The following is a 17,963-nucleotide window of genomic DNA, read 5'->3' on the forward strand; positions in this document are numbered from 1 at the left end:
TATGAGTTAGGTTCACTGGTTCACTACACAGTCATAATTTTTTAATTGTCTTTTGTCCTCTACATAGTATTTTAGGTTTTGTCTGGGACAGAGGACGTCTCTTACTTAGATATTCAACTGCAGCAAGAACACTGATCTAACACTTAACATATTGAGCAAAATACAACACAACGGTAGATTTACAATGCTAGCCAAATATCAGTTCACACATGGGCTTACCTCTGTGTTAGTTGTAGTGGGTGACTTACAACAAGCTAGAAACCTTGCCAGCCTACTCAGGTGTGTGTGTGTGGACTCAAGATGTTTTTTAAACTTGCCCCGTTTGCATTTGTATTGTTTTACTACTTACACAAATTTTTTAAGTATCATTATATAATATGATATTTATGTCAGTTATGAAGAGATAGCGACTTGGACCCTGTTCTTTGTGTGTTGATTTGGCTTAAGATTTTGGAAAAAATATCCAATTATTTTGATTGATATTGCAGTTGTGATCATTTTTACATCATTATTCTCATATTCATTGAAAAACATATTGAAATGAATTAAAGTGTGATTTTGCAAGGATCTGTACCAAACAAAGATGATTTCTTAAGTCTGTAGAATATATTGTGTAGGCCTAGAATCTTTGCAGCATGACAAAATTTAAAATTAAAATGGTATTTTGACACACAGTTTGCCTTCAACAAAATTTCTCCTCCTGTAATTTAAAAATTGCAGTAGACCATATTATGATTAATTGTTCAGCCCTATGCTGATTATACATATAATCCAGGTTGATGTCATTATAGCCAGTTCAAATGATCATTGATTATTATTATTTGGCTGGTATTTCACCCTATTTGCCGAGTTGAATGCAGGACTAATATTGGACGATATTGGATAGTCTCAGATACCTGTGCAGCCTTATTTTGAATTTAGGGAATATTTTATGGAAAGTTGAACCCGCAATCAACATTAAAATAATTGTCTGAGCAGGACTTATACTAAAACTATTAAGGGCATAATTTAAAAACATAATCTGGAAATGAGATGCAACCCCTGACAGCCTGTAATGAAACAAGAGATCAAAGAGTGAGACTAACTCTGATTACATCTGTAGCACTTGAGGCGTCTTTCTAATGGCTTACATTACACTTAAAAAAATATATATTTTATGTGCTTACAAGATTTAAATGTTTCAATTTTATGACAAATTTCAAAATATCTTAAGCAATTATGAATTTTTATTTACAACTCATAATTGAATGTCTCACGTTTAGACATCCATACAGTGAGCAGCTGGGTTTTGATTCGATTTTAAACAGTTTCTGAGATTTCAACACAGAAACATGATTGTGTTTTGCTACTAATCGGGACAATAAACTTGTTGTACTTACAAATTAAACTTATATCAGCTATGAAATACCCGATATACCATATCAGCTATGGACAGTTGACCTGATGTTTTTCAATGATTGGAAAAAAATTTACATTACATTTAGCTGACGCTTTTATCCAAAGCGACTTACAATTGCTATACATGTCAGAGGTCGCACGCCCCTGGAGTAACTAGGGATTAAGTGTCTTGCTCAGGGACACAATGGTAGATGTCTCACAGTGGGAATCAAACCTAGTCTCCCACAACAAAGGCAAGCATCTTATCTATGCGCCATCACCACCATTTAATTTGCATTTCTGTCATTTACTGACTGACAGGAAAACATGTTGGCATGCATTCTAACATATGCCACAACTTATGATATGAGATGGGCATTATTGCATACATAGATACGTACATCTGAGGCTGTAACTGCAGTGTCAGAATTCATCCCACAGTGAAACTCATTCTCTCACTCACTCACTCACACACACACACACACTTCCTTTAAAATGTCTCTCTACTCACTCGCGGAAAAGATTTTTGAGTGCTCTCAGCCCAAGGAGAGTTGCTTAATAACAGCAGCAGTAAGCCCTAAGAGCTGACCCTTCTCTTAACACCTGCTCTGACAGCCACACACCTTCTGATTACCTTTCATCTGGTGTGCTGCGGCCATCAAAAACTCCAATTACCTCTGCTAATGGAGCAGCCTCTTCTCCAACCTGGCCTTCCATCTAGTTAGGTGTGCCAGATTGTTACAAGTCATGAGAGTGGTACTTGTTGATTTACAACTCCTGTATGCCAAAAAGAAAGTTGAAAAAAAGAGAGAGCGCAAATATTCAGCCAAGTCTGTACCATTAGTGGCTTTACTTGTGCACACCCACAGTTCAGTTCCTAGAAGCCAAAAAGTTTATTAAAGGCTAAATCTGCTGCTCCACTCCCAAATCATTGAAGGGTGTGGCTACAAATCCAATATGCTGGAAAGTTTCAGCACATAGTCCAACAGTAGTTGGCAGGATGCCATGACATGCAACTTACAACTCAAAGAGTGACCAAACACACCAGTTTATTTTCCTGATTTAACCTTCAGTCCAGCGTAGCCTAGTTACATTCACAACCCGAGTACTTGTATTTAATTTCAGTGTAGTCTAGTTTCATTGACAAGCACAGATTTAATGGTTAACTTCACTTAAACTTCACTTAGTTTCCTGATTGTTGTATTTGAAGAATAAAGTTACCCATCCAATAGTTTCAAACATCAGCATGAAACATATTGCGCCCTAAGTCTCGGTGTGAACCAAGACCCCATTGTATCCGATTTTTTAAAAATATCACTTTTGGGTAAACATTATGTCTTGGTTTCATTTAAAAGGGATGGAGGACTCTTTATCCTTTAATGTTGTCATGTAGCAAATGCAATTACAACATGAGAAATCCTTTTACTGAACAGTTCTTCAGTAACAGGCTACAACACTCGCTGCAGTAGCCACCTTCAAGTTTTTACATTTGCATTATGGCTTATGACACAGTCTAGGTTGTTGTGGTTGTTGATTCTGAGCACGGACAGTGGGTAACTCAACTCAAGATCTCTGCAGTTAGCCAGACAACTAACTGAGGGGGGGCTGGCCACACATGTCTATCTCACTGGCTCATCATGCATCATTCTGCCTGGGAGCCTATCACGCTGTCTGCAGCCTGAGTAAACATTAAGTTAGGGCCATTATAATAATGTCAATTTAAACTCCACGGCTGTAATACCATGAAGCATGATGATGGAGCATGAAGCAAGACCTGCGGAAACTTACAGATGCAGTCATGATAATGCAATCCAAATAAATACTTACACAACATACACTGTAAATCTCACATGTGCCAAACCTATAATTTATGGCCTCCTATTCCATACGCGTGTCTTTTAAGGATACAGTTATAAATGTTTAATTTTGTAACGATCACCACATGGCGTCTATCTCCTAGACTAGAACGAACACAGGGTGAGTAATCACCACTGGGGCTTTTTCTTGAAACTTCAGAAAAACCCTGTGGCTCACAAAGTCTACACCGATTACACAATGCTCAGTTGATTTGTAAAGACACTTGTCAACACATGAATCGCTGCCACTGCTTTACAGCATCCCGGTAAAGGGTGAGTGAGGCTCCTCTGGATTATGTCAGAGGCTTTTACTGTGATACTGTGGCAGTACTCAGACAAATGATAACACACAAGCATCATCAAAGTGTCCCCCCTGAGACCCCGCTCCTGCAGAAATCGGTTTGGGGGGGTAAATGTAGGGCAAGACTTCTTGACCCACCAGAGACAGGCGACATGCAGCCAAAGTCCTCTTCCTACTGAGTCTGCCCCAAAGACCCTGTGGCTGCAGGATGTCTACTTGGGTTGGGAAACAGCATTCGGACAAACGAATGGATGATTTTTTTTTAACCTTTTTATTTGTTGTTTGTTTTTTTACAAAATAACAGGCAAGACTGTCATTACATTTATCACAATTGTCATTAAAAAACAAAAACTACAGATTCAAAATGTTTCACATTCTCAATGTCCATCACCAGCCTAATAGAAACTCAGTGAAAACATTTTTGGATAGCTGCCAAAACGCACAGTGGTTAAAGTGGAGTTAAAACAAAGCTGCTTTGCTGCTGAATAGCTGCTGTTATTTTGGAGATTGAAAATTTTCATGTGACTAATGATTTATCCCTACAGCTGCAACCACACTCAGACAGGCCATGCTACCATATAAATAACATAACAGTATTGTCCAACGCAGATTTGTTGAGGCAGCCACCTAGTAATTCTCTATGCAGGAAAAAACTGGTGTCTCCTTAAATCAGGCATCTTCCATTTAAAGGAATAGCTTGATATGTTGGGAAATACACTTATTTGCTTCGTTTGATTGTTGAGAGTTAGATTATGAAGACTGATAATACTCTTGTGCCAGTAGGATCAATACAAATCTACAGCCAGCAGACTGTTAATTTAGCTTAGCATCAAGACAGCTAGCCTGTCCAGATCCACCAGTGTAATAATCTGTCTACCAGCATCTCAAGTTCTCAAAAAAAAACAGATAATGTTTGTTTTTTGCAGTCACAGCCAGTGGAGACTCCAGGTTGTTCTGTCACCAGTGGACCAGGTACTATTTGGCAGATTTTGTTAGCTTTGGACTGAGTCAGGCAAGCTATTTCCCCGTTTCAGGTTTTTATGCTAAGCTAAGCTTACCGGCTGCTGGCTGTAACTTCATAGTTCGATACTGACTTACTCATCTGTTGGAAAGAAACTGAATATATGTATTTCCCAAAATGTTAAAACACTTCTTTAAAAGACACACAAAGTACTTTGCTTTTAACACATATAGACACCAAGAAATGAATTCATAGTGCTCTACATGGCACTCATTTCCACTGTGTGTACAATATATATGTGCAGCATTTAAGGCCTAAAGCATCTGAATGATTGATGGGGAAGATGCACAATAAAACATCGTTAGAGTAAAATGTGCACTTAAAAGCTAAAGTAATTGCTTGTTTAAAATTTCAGTCAGCTTAGAGCTATTCAATGATGCAAAGAAAGCACAAAAAGATCACAAAACCCGATAAATCATCACTTCCCTCTCAACCAACTGCTTGACTCTTTGTATCCTATTTGCTCAGCGCTTCATATGCGGATGCAATATGGCTTTGTGAGTTTTTCCAGCTATAAAACCCTGAGCATCAGCAGGCAGCAGGATATCCTGCTGAGAAATGTGGCAGGGATAACAGCTGCCGCTGATATCGCAGGACTCGCTCGATCATGTCCGATGGCACAGAAGCTTTCAGAGGACCGTCACAGAGCAGAGTGGGGCCCATTACATACTCTTGAAAAAAGCTTGAGACCATCAGCCCAGCTCTGAGAGCTGCTGTACCAGACAAAAGTGAATCTATCTGTGCCTGAGCTCACCTCTCAATGGGAAGTCATTGACATCTCCAGCCAGCTGTGCTGTGGGGGAAAGTTGTCTTCCATCATGTTTGTCGACTGGGACCTGTCCTCTAATAGAAAAGAGCTGGAATGGAGACTTTCACTTTGACTCCCTCTTCATGAATAACTCATCAATAGCTTCATGAAAAACTAATCAATGATTCTGAGTCAAAGACCAGACACGCATCCTTGCAGAACTTAGTTGGAGGAAAACACTCCAGACTTCGCCTCATTAAAGACTGAATTGTAAATATCACCTTACCATCTGAACAAATGATGGGCAACAACATATCTGCACTTAAGGAAGAGCAAACAAGTGTCTGTTGTTAAAATACACCAGATCACCTGCGGGGAAAAAATCCCAAACCACGCTTAGGCTTTGGGACTAAGATGAAAACAATGGGCTTGGTGTGACCTTGTGCTAAATAGCTTTGTCGTCATGATGCTAGTAAATGAATACTTCATGCCCCACCAACTCTTCACACACACACACACACACACACACACACAGACACACGCGCACGCACAGGTTGATAGCATAACAAAAAGAGTTGTACAGAGAATTTCCCTGGTGTGAATGTGTGTCATGAATGCAAATGTTTCAATATTTAATAATACTGTCTTTTATGCTAGCCCATTGTCATCAGGCCCAATATTAAAGGTTGCCCATGTAAATGCTTTCATCAGTATGCTAACATGACCACAATGACAATGTTAACAGGCAGATTCTTAGGGATGTTGGCCATCTTCGTCATTATAGCTTAGCCTGTTAGCATGCTAACATTTGCTAATTAACAGTAAGCGTATTGTGCTGCAGAGACTGATGGGACTGTTATTTGTTTTGTGGGTATTTTGAATAAAACAAAGTATTGGACAAGTTTCAATTCTGACCTGATGGTGATCACCAAAGTCTTCAGTCTGGAACCAAATTATAAAAATTATGAAGACTTTTACAAACCCTTTATAAATGCCTTGTTAGAAACAAATTAAAAATGTTTACAAAATAAATAATTTAAAAACTTTCAGATAAGTCGTGAATGGGGCCACAGCAGTCAAACCTGGATGTGGTCTAGACTTTAAATAGCTAATACAGCAGAGGTTAGGTGTTGGTGTGCAATGTAGTCTGAGGTTGGATGTCAGCCAGCTTAAACTAAAGGATGAGCCATCATCAAATAGCTGGTGTAATATAAACCTTGTAAATCCTGTGATTTGTTGTTTCTGACATGTTTTGCATTGCCCCTATGTGCGGGTAATTCATATTTCATGATCTTCTAGCACTTGGCCAGACATACATTAAAAACTCAGACCGCAATTTTAAAATTTTTTGGCCTACAGCAAGTCCTGAAAAGTGGGACTTGTGCACGGCTTTTGTTGAAGGTTCAGTGTGTAAGTTTTAGTGGCATCTAGTGCTGAGGGTTGTGAATTGCAACTAGGGGTTCACAGTGCATTCACGTGCTCCTTGGAAGGTCCCATTTCCCGAGCTGTGATTACGTTCTTCCGACTTGTGTGTGTGTTCATGTGCTCTTAAGTCGGAACGTGAAATCCACATGGATGCTACTACAAAGATGTGTTGGATTAGCATTATCAGATCTAATTCACTCAACATGGACAGCAAACTAACAGTTATAACCATATTAAAAATTATGTTTGCAAAATATTTATATGCAATTTTGCATGAATGAAAGTTCTGTATACTCCCATGAACACCTTTATTTCTCTTTTGCAATAAAAATTTGAGGGAAAAAAAAAGATTCTGATTATTCCGACACCCCAGAATGCACCTATTCCCCCTCCCTTTCCAAGCGTGTAGGAGAAGCTATGGTGGCCGACACGCTCTCTCATCTCTTGTGCTAAATAATACTTGTGAGTCTCCATTTGTCCACTGGTTTGTCTTTTCTTATTTCTAATAAACCAGTCGTTGAGTACTACTACTAACTTTACTTGTTCTTCTTCGTACTTTTTTAATGTAGAGACGAAACGCGCTCTGAAGAGCCGTTTCTCCATTTGGGTTACTGTAGAAACATGGCGGTGTAACATGGCGACGTCCATGTAAGAGGACCCGCGGTGTATGTAGATAGAAATTATTCATTATAAAGGTAATAAAAACATAATGGTTCATTATGTAAGGTCTTTATACACCACTGAAAAAGTAGTTATTATATCGCATTTCTGTCAATAGATGCTCCTAAATATTACACACTGAACCTTTAAATACCAGCAGTAGAGCCAACAGTGACAGGGTGGAAAGTTAGAGCTTGATTATGGCCAACAATGACAAAAGGATCTGACCGCAGAAACGGCAGAATTTACAGTTTATGATTGATATGGAGGTCCAAAAAACACAATCAACATGTTCCTCAGTTGGGAAGAAAGTTATACATATAGGGATACAAATGCCAATACAAAAAATTGATTTGAGTACTTACCAGGTTTGGTATTAATTAATATATTGTTTTAACATCTTCATGGGTTGGACTTTAGAGGATGATGAGGTTTATTATATTTATACACTTCAACAAGGACAGCATAAAGACAGGTTGAAATCCATGCTGAAATAAATGAGGTTAACATTTTCGCGGCTGAAAAAAAAAAAGAAAAAGCTAAATATTTTCTCAATCATTTAATAAATACACTTTACAGTACGTGGTTATCATATAGTCAACATATACACATAAATGACAGTGTACTTAAAAGTAACTGCATATGAGCACTCTATCTACAGAAATAATCTCTGCCACATAACCGATGGATGCCCTCATAAGTGATATTGCACTGAGGGGAAGTGTTACATAAGTGTTACCTTTCTCTAAGAGAGGGAACTAAGACCTGTGAGCTGCAGTGACACGATTATTGGTTTACATGGCATTTTGACCTTTAAGTGTCACCTGAGGTACTCTAATGAGGAGCAACCATGAATAAACCAATAAGGAGGAGGCAATCCAGTTAGCAGGGGATCTGTATTTCATTGTCTCCCTATAACAGAACATAATTCAGGCTGCCTCAGTAACAGGATAATGAAGCTACAGTGCCTCCATGTGGTCAAGGTCGAAAGAAAAATATGTCCTGTCTTGCCAAGACTGCGTGGGAGAAAGTTCTGTAGGAGACCCACAAACAGATCCACCTGACCATATGGCAAATAATGAGGGTTTTTATACAGCGGGGAAGGCAGAAAAGCATGTCACAACAACTTCTGACTGACAGCTGATGGAGAGTGTTCAAAATTTAAAGCCGTGCTCTCCTTAAAATGAGAATAAAAGTAACTGACACAGAAAACTCTGATGAGGGACAGATGTCACTGTCAGTCGTTGATTGACGCACGTACCGTGGCATGAAAAGATTATAAAAACATCTGAAGTAAAACAATGGAGACACACTAATAATGGTAATGACACAATACATGACACTAAAAAAAAAAAAAAAATACACTGGGAAGAGCACAGAACATACTGCGTTACAAAGCAGCACTAAATGCACTGAAGACCATTCACTGGAGTGAGTAACTGTAACTAAGTCTTTGCCTTAAGCAATCATTTTGCGTCCACATTTACAAAACATGCACACAGCACCATTCCTATGATACACCTGCTGACAGATGAGGACTGAGCAGCGATACCACAGGTATGTATATTTATATAATCATTATTAAGATGATGGGTTTACTTACTGTGTCTTTTATTGCTTCCCCTGGCTCAGATCATTAAAGCTGTGGTTCCTATTGTGGGGTTTAAGTGGTGACCCTGTCTCTACTTGACACTCTGCATCTGTGTACATGCATTCACTAACAGCTCTGGGTAATGCCGACTTGCTATAGGAACTTGAAGAGCCATTTCCTTATTGTGCTAAAATGATTTGAGAGGAATGACACTCAAGGATAGCCAAAGGAAAGTACCCCCCCCCACACACTTGTGGCTGACTTCGCTCTGCTCTTCCTCTTCAATGTTATTACAGCATCTACAGCAGTGCTCACTGCATAACTAACAACATGCATTTAACTGTTGCACATTATTGTCATTTCAAAAGAAATATTCAGAATTTGTACTCCATAAAGGAGCAGTCACTCATTACATGATGACTATCTCATCACGGCAGTTTCCTGTTACAACATCATGCTGACTAAACGCATCCTCTCTTGCTTTTAAAAGCAAAGATGCAATCAAACAAACTTTAAAAAACACTGTGAAAGACTGTCGAAAGCAACTAGTGAAGACGTCCAATATTCTTGTTATCTCTAGAGGTTTTTAAAATAATTAAACTTAAATTGGCCATTTTTAAAAAAAGAACACCACATTCATAAGAACTCATTCTTTGATTGGACACTGATAATCCTGAACACCTTGTTTTTTGGAAGTGATATTACTGAAATGCATTAATCAGTAATTTGCTATCACACAACATTTACAGAGAACATATTACTATATAATATTACTTTAAAATGATTTAAGTCTCTGTTATTCATACATGTGTTTGTATGTATTAGAAAAACTGGAGTGATTTAATAAATCAGCCAGCAAACCTCAAAATGATTCAACTGGTCTGGCGGTCCAGACTTTGAATGACCAATGAAAGTTCATGATGTGCAAATCTGTGGTGGGACAGTATATGAAGCCTTAGAGCGGTGTGGTTTATGTTACCAGCAAATGCTTTCTCCTCTTCAAAACAAACTTTCAACATGACCTTGGGCGAGACATAAGCTACGGTTACATGGACATTATTTCTTCAACCCGACTGAATTCATTCCGATTACAGATTTATAGACGCTAAATAAAGTGAGCTGCTAAGATGCATGTTTACATGCCACAAAGCACCCAGTGGTTCAGCCCACTGTGAAGCTTATCTACTGGAAATATAACATAAGAACTAGTGGTTCTACCTGTTAATACAATATTCAAGATGGACATCGTGTCCTGGGAACAATATTTGTGTTTCTGTAGAAACTTGTTGTTTCAAGCATTTTGACCAATCTTTAAAACTTTTGAAGTCTCCAAAAAAAAAAAAAAAAGTTGTAGCAGCCACAAAGCAGTTTTGTTCTGCTACCTCATTTCTGATGTTACATTTCTGAATGTATAAACTTAACAGAGCAGGATAGTGCAGAAAATCAGCATGCTCAGAACAACCCCTGCCTGGATAAATAAACTGAGAAAGAAATGTATGGCTGCTTGGTGGCTTTTCCAACTGCACCTCTGGCATGTTGGATGAGCCTCTGCTTGGCAAGGTGAAACACACTGGACAAAAGAGAAAAGGAAACGCTTCACGCCGGTGGCGTTTAGTCCAGAGGCACCTCCGACACACTTGGTAACATGGAAGCTGTGGCCCGCTTAGATTCCTTCATCTTGTCCAGGCCGAAGAGGAGGTCCAGCTGGGTCACCGGCCGCAACCGCTCCTCATCCACTGGTCTGGAGCAAAGAACACAAGCGGTGAGAGTTCAAGACACAAATGCCTGCAAAAACAACAGCTGTGTCCCAATTCACTCACATTTGTGACTTTAGAAAGCCACTGTTTTCTGAGGTGTTCCTGAGCTGCTCCACCAGTAACTTTGACTATTCCTACTTTGCACAGCCTCAGTGTTGATGTCATATTGCTTTAAATTTCTTCATGATCTTGACGTGGTGATGAAGTTGGTTGCGGTGTATCCGATACACATTCCTGTTTACTTCTGTTTATTTTAATAATTCTGCTGCTGGGACAAACACACATCTCAATGACCACAGGATCAACTCAGTGCATTGATTAGGAGAGAACTACAGTAAGGCTGCATATCTGCAGAGAGCATTCAGCAGTGTTTTCTGCTCCCTCATTCATTTGAAACATGCTGATGCCTGGTATAATTGCTGGGCGCTCAGCTCAGGGTGGCGAAAACTAAGTTACTAGTATTTCTTCTTTGTCAATAATGCCTTGAGGACTGGGTTTCAAAAGTTGCTTAGCAACAGCTGAAGCATGGGTTGCACAGAGCAGATATTTAAAAAAAATCAATCAGATCCATCTCTGATATCATCCAATTTAATGACAGTACTTTAAGTTAAAAACACTCCAACAGTTGTGTAAGTGAGGACCAAAATTATTTTAATATGTATCATTGTAGAATTAATTAATTAATTCATTCATTCCAAGTAGTGTTTTTGAATGTATTCATGCATTTAGGCAATGAAGCTCCTTCTGATTCTTGTTTTATTATAAACCATTAGTTATTACTTTTAATGTATCATGGTCAAAATATTGCTTCAAAAGAGTGAGTTTTGAAAAGAATTTAAGAGTACAAGTATATACATCACTTAAAATAATACTGCCACCGGCTTTCAAAAACCCACACTGGTCTAACCTCAAACTGTTTAGGGCAGGCACTGCGTTAAACAAAGAGATGCTCAGTGGACACATGGTCTATGAAATCTTGTGGGTGTTTAACATGACTCATACCTTTCCTCCTCCTGGCAGTCCTGAAGCTGCTGAGCGATCTGCCTCATCTGCTCCTTGCGGACATAGTCCCGGACTCGGTACATGGCAGCGTCGCGGCAAAGCTCCCGGAGGTCACTGCCGGAGTAACCATCTGTCTTCTCAGAAATCTCCCTCAGATTAATGGCATTGCTCAGCTGAGCAGAAAAACAGAACATCAATATGAGACAATTGCATAGATTGAATCAGTTAGTCATCATGGGTCTTTGACTGCATTTGTTACTGCCAATCAAGCGCCAACTGTTCATGGGTGATCAGCTTTACAGTGAAAATACAGGCATGGAGTGATGTCAAAAGAGAGCATTGAATAGACTCCACAGCTGACTAGGATGAAAAGAAATCACAGCTTACGTTTTCGCCTGCTAAAATCAACCTCAGGATGTCCTGTCTTTGTCTTGTGCTCTGTAAAGACAGAAGTACTTCTTATTTAGAAAATGAAGCATTGATGTACAACCTATGAATAAAAAGAAGAATGTACCTTTCAATTAGCAACAAATCACCAATTAGTGGAATTTCTAATGATCAGACGCTGTCTAAATACCATTTCAACTGTCTGAACACATTATACATAAACAATATGTGAAAATACATTTACTGCTAAATGATTTAGGGACACTTCAGCGTTTTGGGAGTGTTTAATTCTTGTACTCATTTACTGTTTTCTTCTATTAAGCCTCAACAGCTCACACACATTTATATCTGACATGATAAGGGACTGTTGATTGTGCTGGATATTGCCCAGGCTTGGTGGTTTGGACAGCAGCCATTAAACAACCTGAGCCACACAGTCCAGCATGTCTAAGCTGTGCTCTTTTACTCATTCAAATACACCATTTCAAATCACTAAATAGTAGCTGATGTTGACAAAGAAATTGTGGTGCAGTAGGGCCTAGATTTGAATTTCTGGAAATAGATTATTCTACTGTTTTTCATTGGAATTTACTTAAATTGCAGCATACATTTAAAAAAAAAAAAGGTACATAAAGATATATTCCATATTATGGTATATTCCTACATTTTATTTGATGTGTTTTATTAATTTAGATTACATTGATGAAAACTGTTTGTGGTGATGTATGTGTACACATCTTACTGGCAAGCCAACGTGAAAAGTGGCGGGCATCCTGCGCAGGATGGCTGGATCCACGTCCTGTGGCCTGTTGGTAGCTCCCATCACCATCACCTACAGTCGTAAGAATCACAATGTGAATACGTTCATTAACTGCTCAAACACAGAACAAGCAACAAGTGGAACAGGTGCAAAGTCCTGCATGTGACAATGTATATGTGTATCTTTTCAAATACTTCCACTGACACATCTTAAGAGACACGAGAGATCCCACCCAGGGTTATTTAGCCTGGTAGTGTGTTTTGCAGTATAGGAGAGAGCTCTGGTTATGTTACCTGGGTGGTTGAGGAAGTATCCAGGCCGTCCCACAGGCTCATGAACTGAGCCTTCATCATGGCTGTGGCCTCGTGGTCCAGGCTGGAGCGGTTCCTCAGAAATGACTCTAACACACAAGGAGCAAAAACAATACTGACGACAGCATACATACAAAACTCATCTGCAAAACAGACCGAGGTTGAACAGGTTTAAATCAGTTTGGGCAATTTCATGGAGATGAAATTGAATTACACTGATTTGATTGTTTATTAGCTTGATATTGCCACTTTAATAAAACATGTATCACACACCAGAGGTTTTTTAACTGTGGTGCTGGTGTACTTAAAACAAGAGGAAGTTAGTTAATGTAGATTGGCGCGTTCATTTGGCCGCTTATCAACAGCCGGCAGTTGGAGCAGCAGCAGTTGCTGTGACACACAGCTCTTGGAGCCAGTTAAGGTACTTTAAAGCCATTAACACCTGTTTACCGCTCTTTGCACCTCCTAGCTCAGTAAAATCTGTACACACAGACATAATACACATATTTTTAGATTCAGTGTGACTTCCCGAGGATATCGTTATCTCTGTTAATCCAGTCCATCCCATATAAATCCACTTTATCGTAGAAAAAAAAAAGGAAAGGATGCTCCATATCATTGTTTTATGTTTTCTTCAGTATTAAAGTAATCTAACAGTGAAATTAACATTTTGAAAGTAATCACGCTTGACATGCATCCTGTTAGAGAAGCTCACCCATCTCATCAATGAAGATGATGCAAGGCTGGATTTTGACAGCCAGTGAGAAGACGGCAGCAGTCAGCTTCTGTGATTCGCCGTACCACATGTCTGTCAGCGTGGAGGCCTGAAGGTTGATAAACTTGCAGCCCGAGGCTTTGGCTGTTGCCTTGGCGATCATGGTCTTCCCACATCCTGGTGGTCCAAACAATAAAACACCTGGCAAGGATAAAAGATGTAAAACACATCGAAAAATTAAAATTAATTTCAAATGAATTATTCTGAATGTCTATAAAATATACCCTGTTTGAGCAAAATAATAAAATGAGATTTTGCGTATGATTTTATAGACATTATTTAAAAAATTATGACTCAACCATTACTGGCTACTGTGGGGAGATTTGTTTTCCTAAACTGGTCTTCTCTAATACACATACAAACAGAACATTTGGCCCAATGTGCTGCATACTTTTTAAAGGTTACATGACATAAACAACTGCTGGAAACTAGGAAGGGAACCAGATTCCCAAAGCAGCTAATTTTGGAGGCTGACTCATCCTGAAGCTCTCTGCGAAACAGTAAAAACTCTTTAAAGAGAGTAAAGTGTTCCTCTGACCATCTGCTCTCAAACTGCCAAATACACAAATCTTGTCAGATGCTTTTTGGCACAGATGGCTCTAAATGGGGGCATAATGCACCGGATGGCTTTCTAACAATAATGAGAAGACAAACTGATATATTGTAACAACTTCGGATATCTGTAGTTTGTCACGAATCTTAAAACCTAGTTTTATGTTTTTCCCTTCAACTGAAATTATTAGCATTCATGACAGTCAATTGTTACAGTGACTTAGTTCTCATTGTTTTGGTTCTATAATATGGTAATGCATTGGATTTAAAAGTGCATATTGTCCATGATGTTAAAAGAATGACTTTCTTCAGCACTTTTAGGGGCTTCAAGTCCATACTGGGTTAACACTATAGCTTTTACACGTAGTCCCACAATTTTAGGACTAAAGTAGGACAATGATCCTGAACATACAGACAAAGGAAATTTATTTTTGGTAGTCTTGACTGGCCAATTAAGTCCCATGACTCAAATCCAACTAAACATGTGTTTTACTAAATAAAAACAGACTGATGGCAAAAATCTCCTTGAAATTAGCGAGAAATGAAAATGGCTCCAGTACAGGCCTGGCAGATCATCACCAGATAAGAAACCAAGTATCTGTTGATGGTATTAGCAGACCATCTATGGCAGACTAGTTAAGTTATTTATTGTTATACAGAAATACCTTCCTTCTAATGATATAAAATTTAACTTTTGCTTCCCTAAAATATGTGTAAAAAGAGCTACAATTCCTACACAGTTCACCTAAAGCTGATGGAAACACCTAAAATTAAAGTTGAAAGTCTGCGATTTAAACTTGTTGTGCCATTTCACTTTTTTGAAGCACTTACGATTAAATAATGCCAGATATCAATGAGTATGTTCCAATCTGGTAGTTCATCACTCACAATTACTATTAATAACTAAGTCTTATTAGTCCTATATTTACAGTAAACATTACGTAACATATGACCATTATAGTTCTGTTTCGACGATGCTGTGGTACCTTTAGGAGGCTGAAAGAGTTTGGATCCAGCTAAAAGGTGTCTTTTCTGAAAGGGCAGGATGACTGTGTCTTGCAGCTCATTGATAACCTCATCCAAACCTGCTATGTCTCTCCAGGACACCTGTAGGAAGTAGAGTACTGTAAAAATTTGTCGTGCGACACTTAATAAATGTCATGACGCTTGATCATCTCAACTTCATGGGCTGAGGATCACTACTGTTACCTTCATAGTTTGCGGATCAACTAGGTGAGCTGCAATGTTCATCTCATACTCTGTTAGTTTGACCCCCTCGATGCCAATCTTCTTCATCAACTGTTCTGCCTGGAGAGATAAGACACACACCTCAGCCGAAGACACAAGATGATAACAGAGCAATAGAGAGCATTGACAAATACCTACGTCCACCTTTAGCTTAGATAATATAACAATGAGGACATGCTTGTTATGTGCTTATGTTCTATATACCCTTTTCTTGGCTTGGTTTTTCTGTTTGCATGTAGGGTCCATAGCTTCTACAACCCACTTGATGCCGTAGTAGGTCACTGCGCCAAAGATGGTTAGCCTCAACAGCATGCCCACCACTTCATTCCTGGATAACGGCCGCATCAGGGCCTCTCTGGGAATATCTTTAAGCAGCATCTCTGCTGGCTGGTGTCAGTCCATTGGCTGGATAAGGATGTAGGGAAAAGAGGGATTAAACAGACAGAAAGCAGGCCACTACACTACACTTAATTGAGGTCACCAGAACCATTAAGTAGCCTAATCAATTTAATTCTGTCTGGTGCAAGCATAGAAATTGCTCCTGGCTTACCCCCAAACTAACGTTGCTTTGTGAATGGCAGTAAATAGGGTGAAGCAAATCATAAAGTTGAAACGTTATTAACATAACATACACGTTGGATGAGACGTATGCCGAATTAAAGAGTGGCACGGTGTGATTAGTAATAGATCGTAAAAAATGATTTTGAGGTATAAAAAACACGTGCAGAGTAGAGCATTACTTTGTTTTTATCATTTCTGAATGAGAGTTAGGCAAAAGCAAACAGATCTTCCACCCAAAAGGCTAACGCGTCTGTCACTTTTCCAAAAGACTTGCTACTAACATTATTTGAGCACGAAATGTACATACCAACACAAGGTCGCTATTTTACGGTAACAGTTAGATCCATGGTTTAATACCAAGTATGAAATCCTATTTGATCGCAAGTTAGCATCTCCAGGAAAGCTACAGCTAACACAGCTGCAACTAGCAAGCACCAAACTGTCCCTTTACCAAGTGGAAATTTAATAAACGTACAACATTTTACCCTCAGTCTGTATATTAGCGACCATAAATGTAACGCCCGTCGACAGATACAGCACACAGAAAAAAAAAAAATCATACTTACAACGGTAAGCTACAGGATCTTAACGAAACTAGCACCATGGACTGTGTACCACGTTTTGTAACTCGGGTAGGAACAATCACCATGGTTTCGGGATAGTTCCGGTTCATCTAGTCACTGAGCTGACATGCAGTCGTCCACTGGATGGCAGAGCTAACACACAGATAACACACAGTGGACTCACAAATCTCAAAATAGCCTACTATTAAGAGGATAGATGGTTTGATTAGATAAAACTCTGCCACCGAAAATGTTAGGAGGATTACATTTATTTTACAACAAAGAGGAATGAAAAGAAATGTGTGATGTTTAACGTTGTAACATTGCATAGGGATGTATTTTAAAATGTGTAGTGTGTATCCAAAACATGCTAAAAGCATATTTAAATGTATGTAAACGTTTGCCTGTCATGCCACAAAGTGTACGACACTACTAAAATCTTTTGGAGTAGAATATTTTGCTGGGGATGGCCCTGGAGCTGTCGATTAGACTGTGATTGGTCCCAGGGTAAACCAAATGGTAATGTACTCCAGTCTGATAGATGGCTCAAATCTGAAGCCCTAATCTGTGTTTGGTTTCCACTCATTTCCAGTGGTGTCTGAAAATAGATACTCCAGTCTTCTTAACAGCAGCCTCAAAGATAAGGCTGTAACAAATGGGCTTCTCCTACAAGCAATTTATCGCACACGGTCCAAAGGGATTGTTAATTGTCAGAGATTGTGAGCTAAATTTGAAAATGCTATTACAGCTTGTATCCAGACTGGTATCTGCTTCAGGATTTCACCAGTGAAATACAGAGCAACATTTCTGAAAATGATGTATAGGAATATATAATTTGCAGCCTTTTACATAAGATGATGTAATGAATACACAGGTGCCTTTTGGTATTTTCCCCACGACTCATAACTCTTGAATAAACATGAATGCTGAACCTAAAGCAAAATAAACAAAGACAGATTTCACTGTGACTTTAACTGGTAGTCCAAATTGTCCCAGTTTACCACACTTATCTGTGAGCATAATTAACTCTGTTATGAACAATGTGCTAGAAAAGGGGGATTGTCTTTT

At 39.0% G+C, this 17,963-nt stretch overlaps 1 protein-coding gene across 1 annotated transcript; it reads right to left on the bottom strand.

Moving 5' to 3' along the window:
- Positions 1–7,803: 7,803 nt before the first annotated feature.
- Positions 7,804–16,980, bottom strand: atad1a (ATPase family AAA domain containing 1a). Its single transcript, XM_038704173.1, has 10 exons — positions 16,899–16,980; positions 15,976–16,176; positions 15,733–15,831; positions 15,510–15,630; positions 13,912–14,112; positions 13,179–13,285; positions 12,868–12,957; positions 12,126–12,176; positions 11,739–11,911; positions 7,804–10,720 (listed from the first exon to the last, which is right to left on the bottom strand). The coding sequence occupies exons 2-10, from the start codon at positions 16,147–16,149 to the stop codon at positions 10,591–10,593; spliced, it is 1,146 nt and encodes a 381-aa protein (XP_038560101.1). The 5' UTR covers positions 16,150–16,176; positions 16,899–16,980; the 3' UTR covers positions 7,804–10,590.
- Positions 16,981–17,963: the final 983 nt, after the last annotated feature.

Source organism: Micropterus salmoides, unplaced genomic scaffold (genome assembly GCF_014851395.1).
Source record: "Micropterus salmoides isolate LMB-PRFRI ecotype aquatic unplaced genomic scaffold, ASM1485139v1 Ms_hic_scaffold_7, whole genome shotgun sequence".
Classification (NCBI taxonomy): Eukaryota; Metazoa; Chordata; class Actinopteri; order Centrarchiformes; family Centrarchidae; genus Micropterus; species Micropterus salmoides.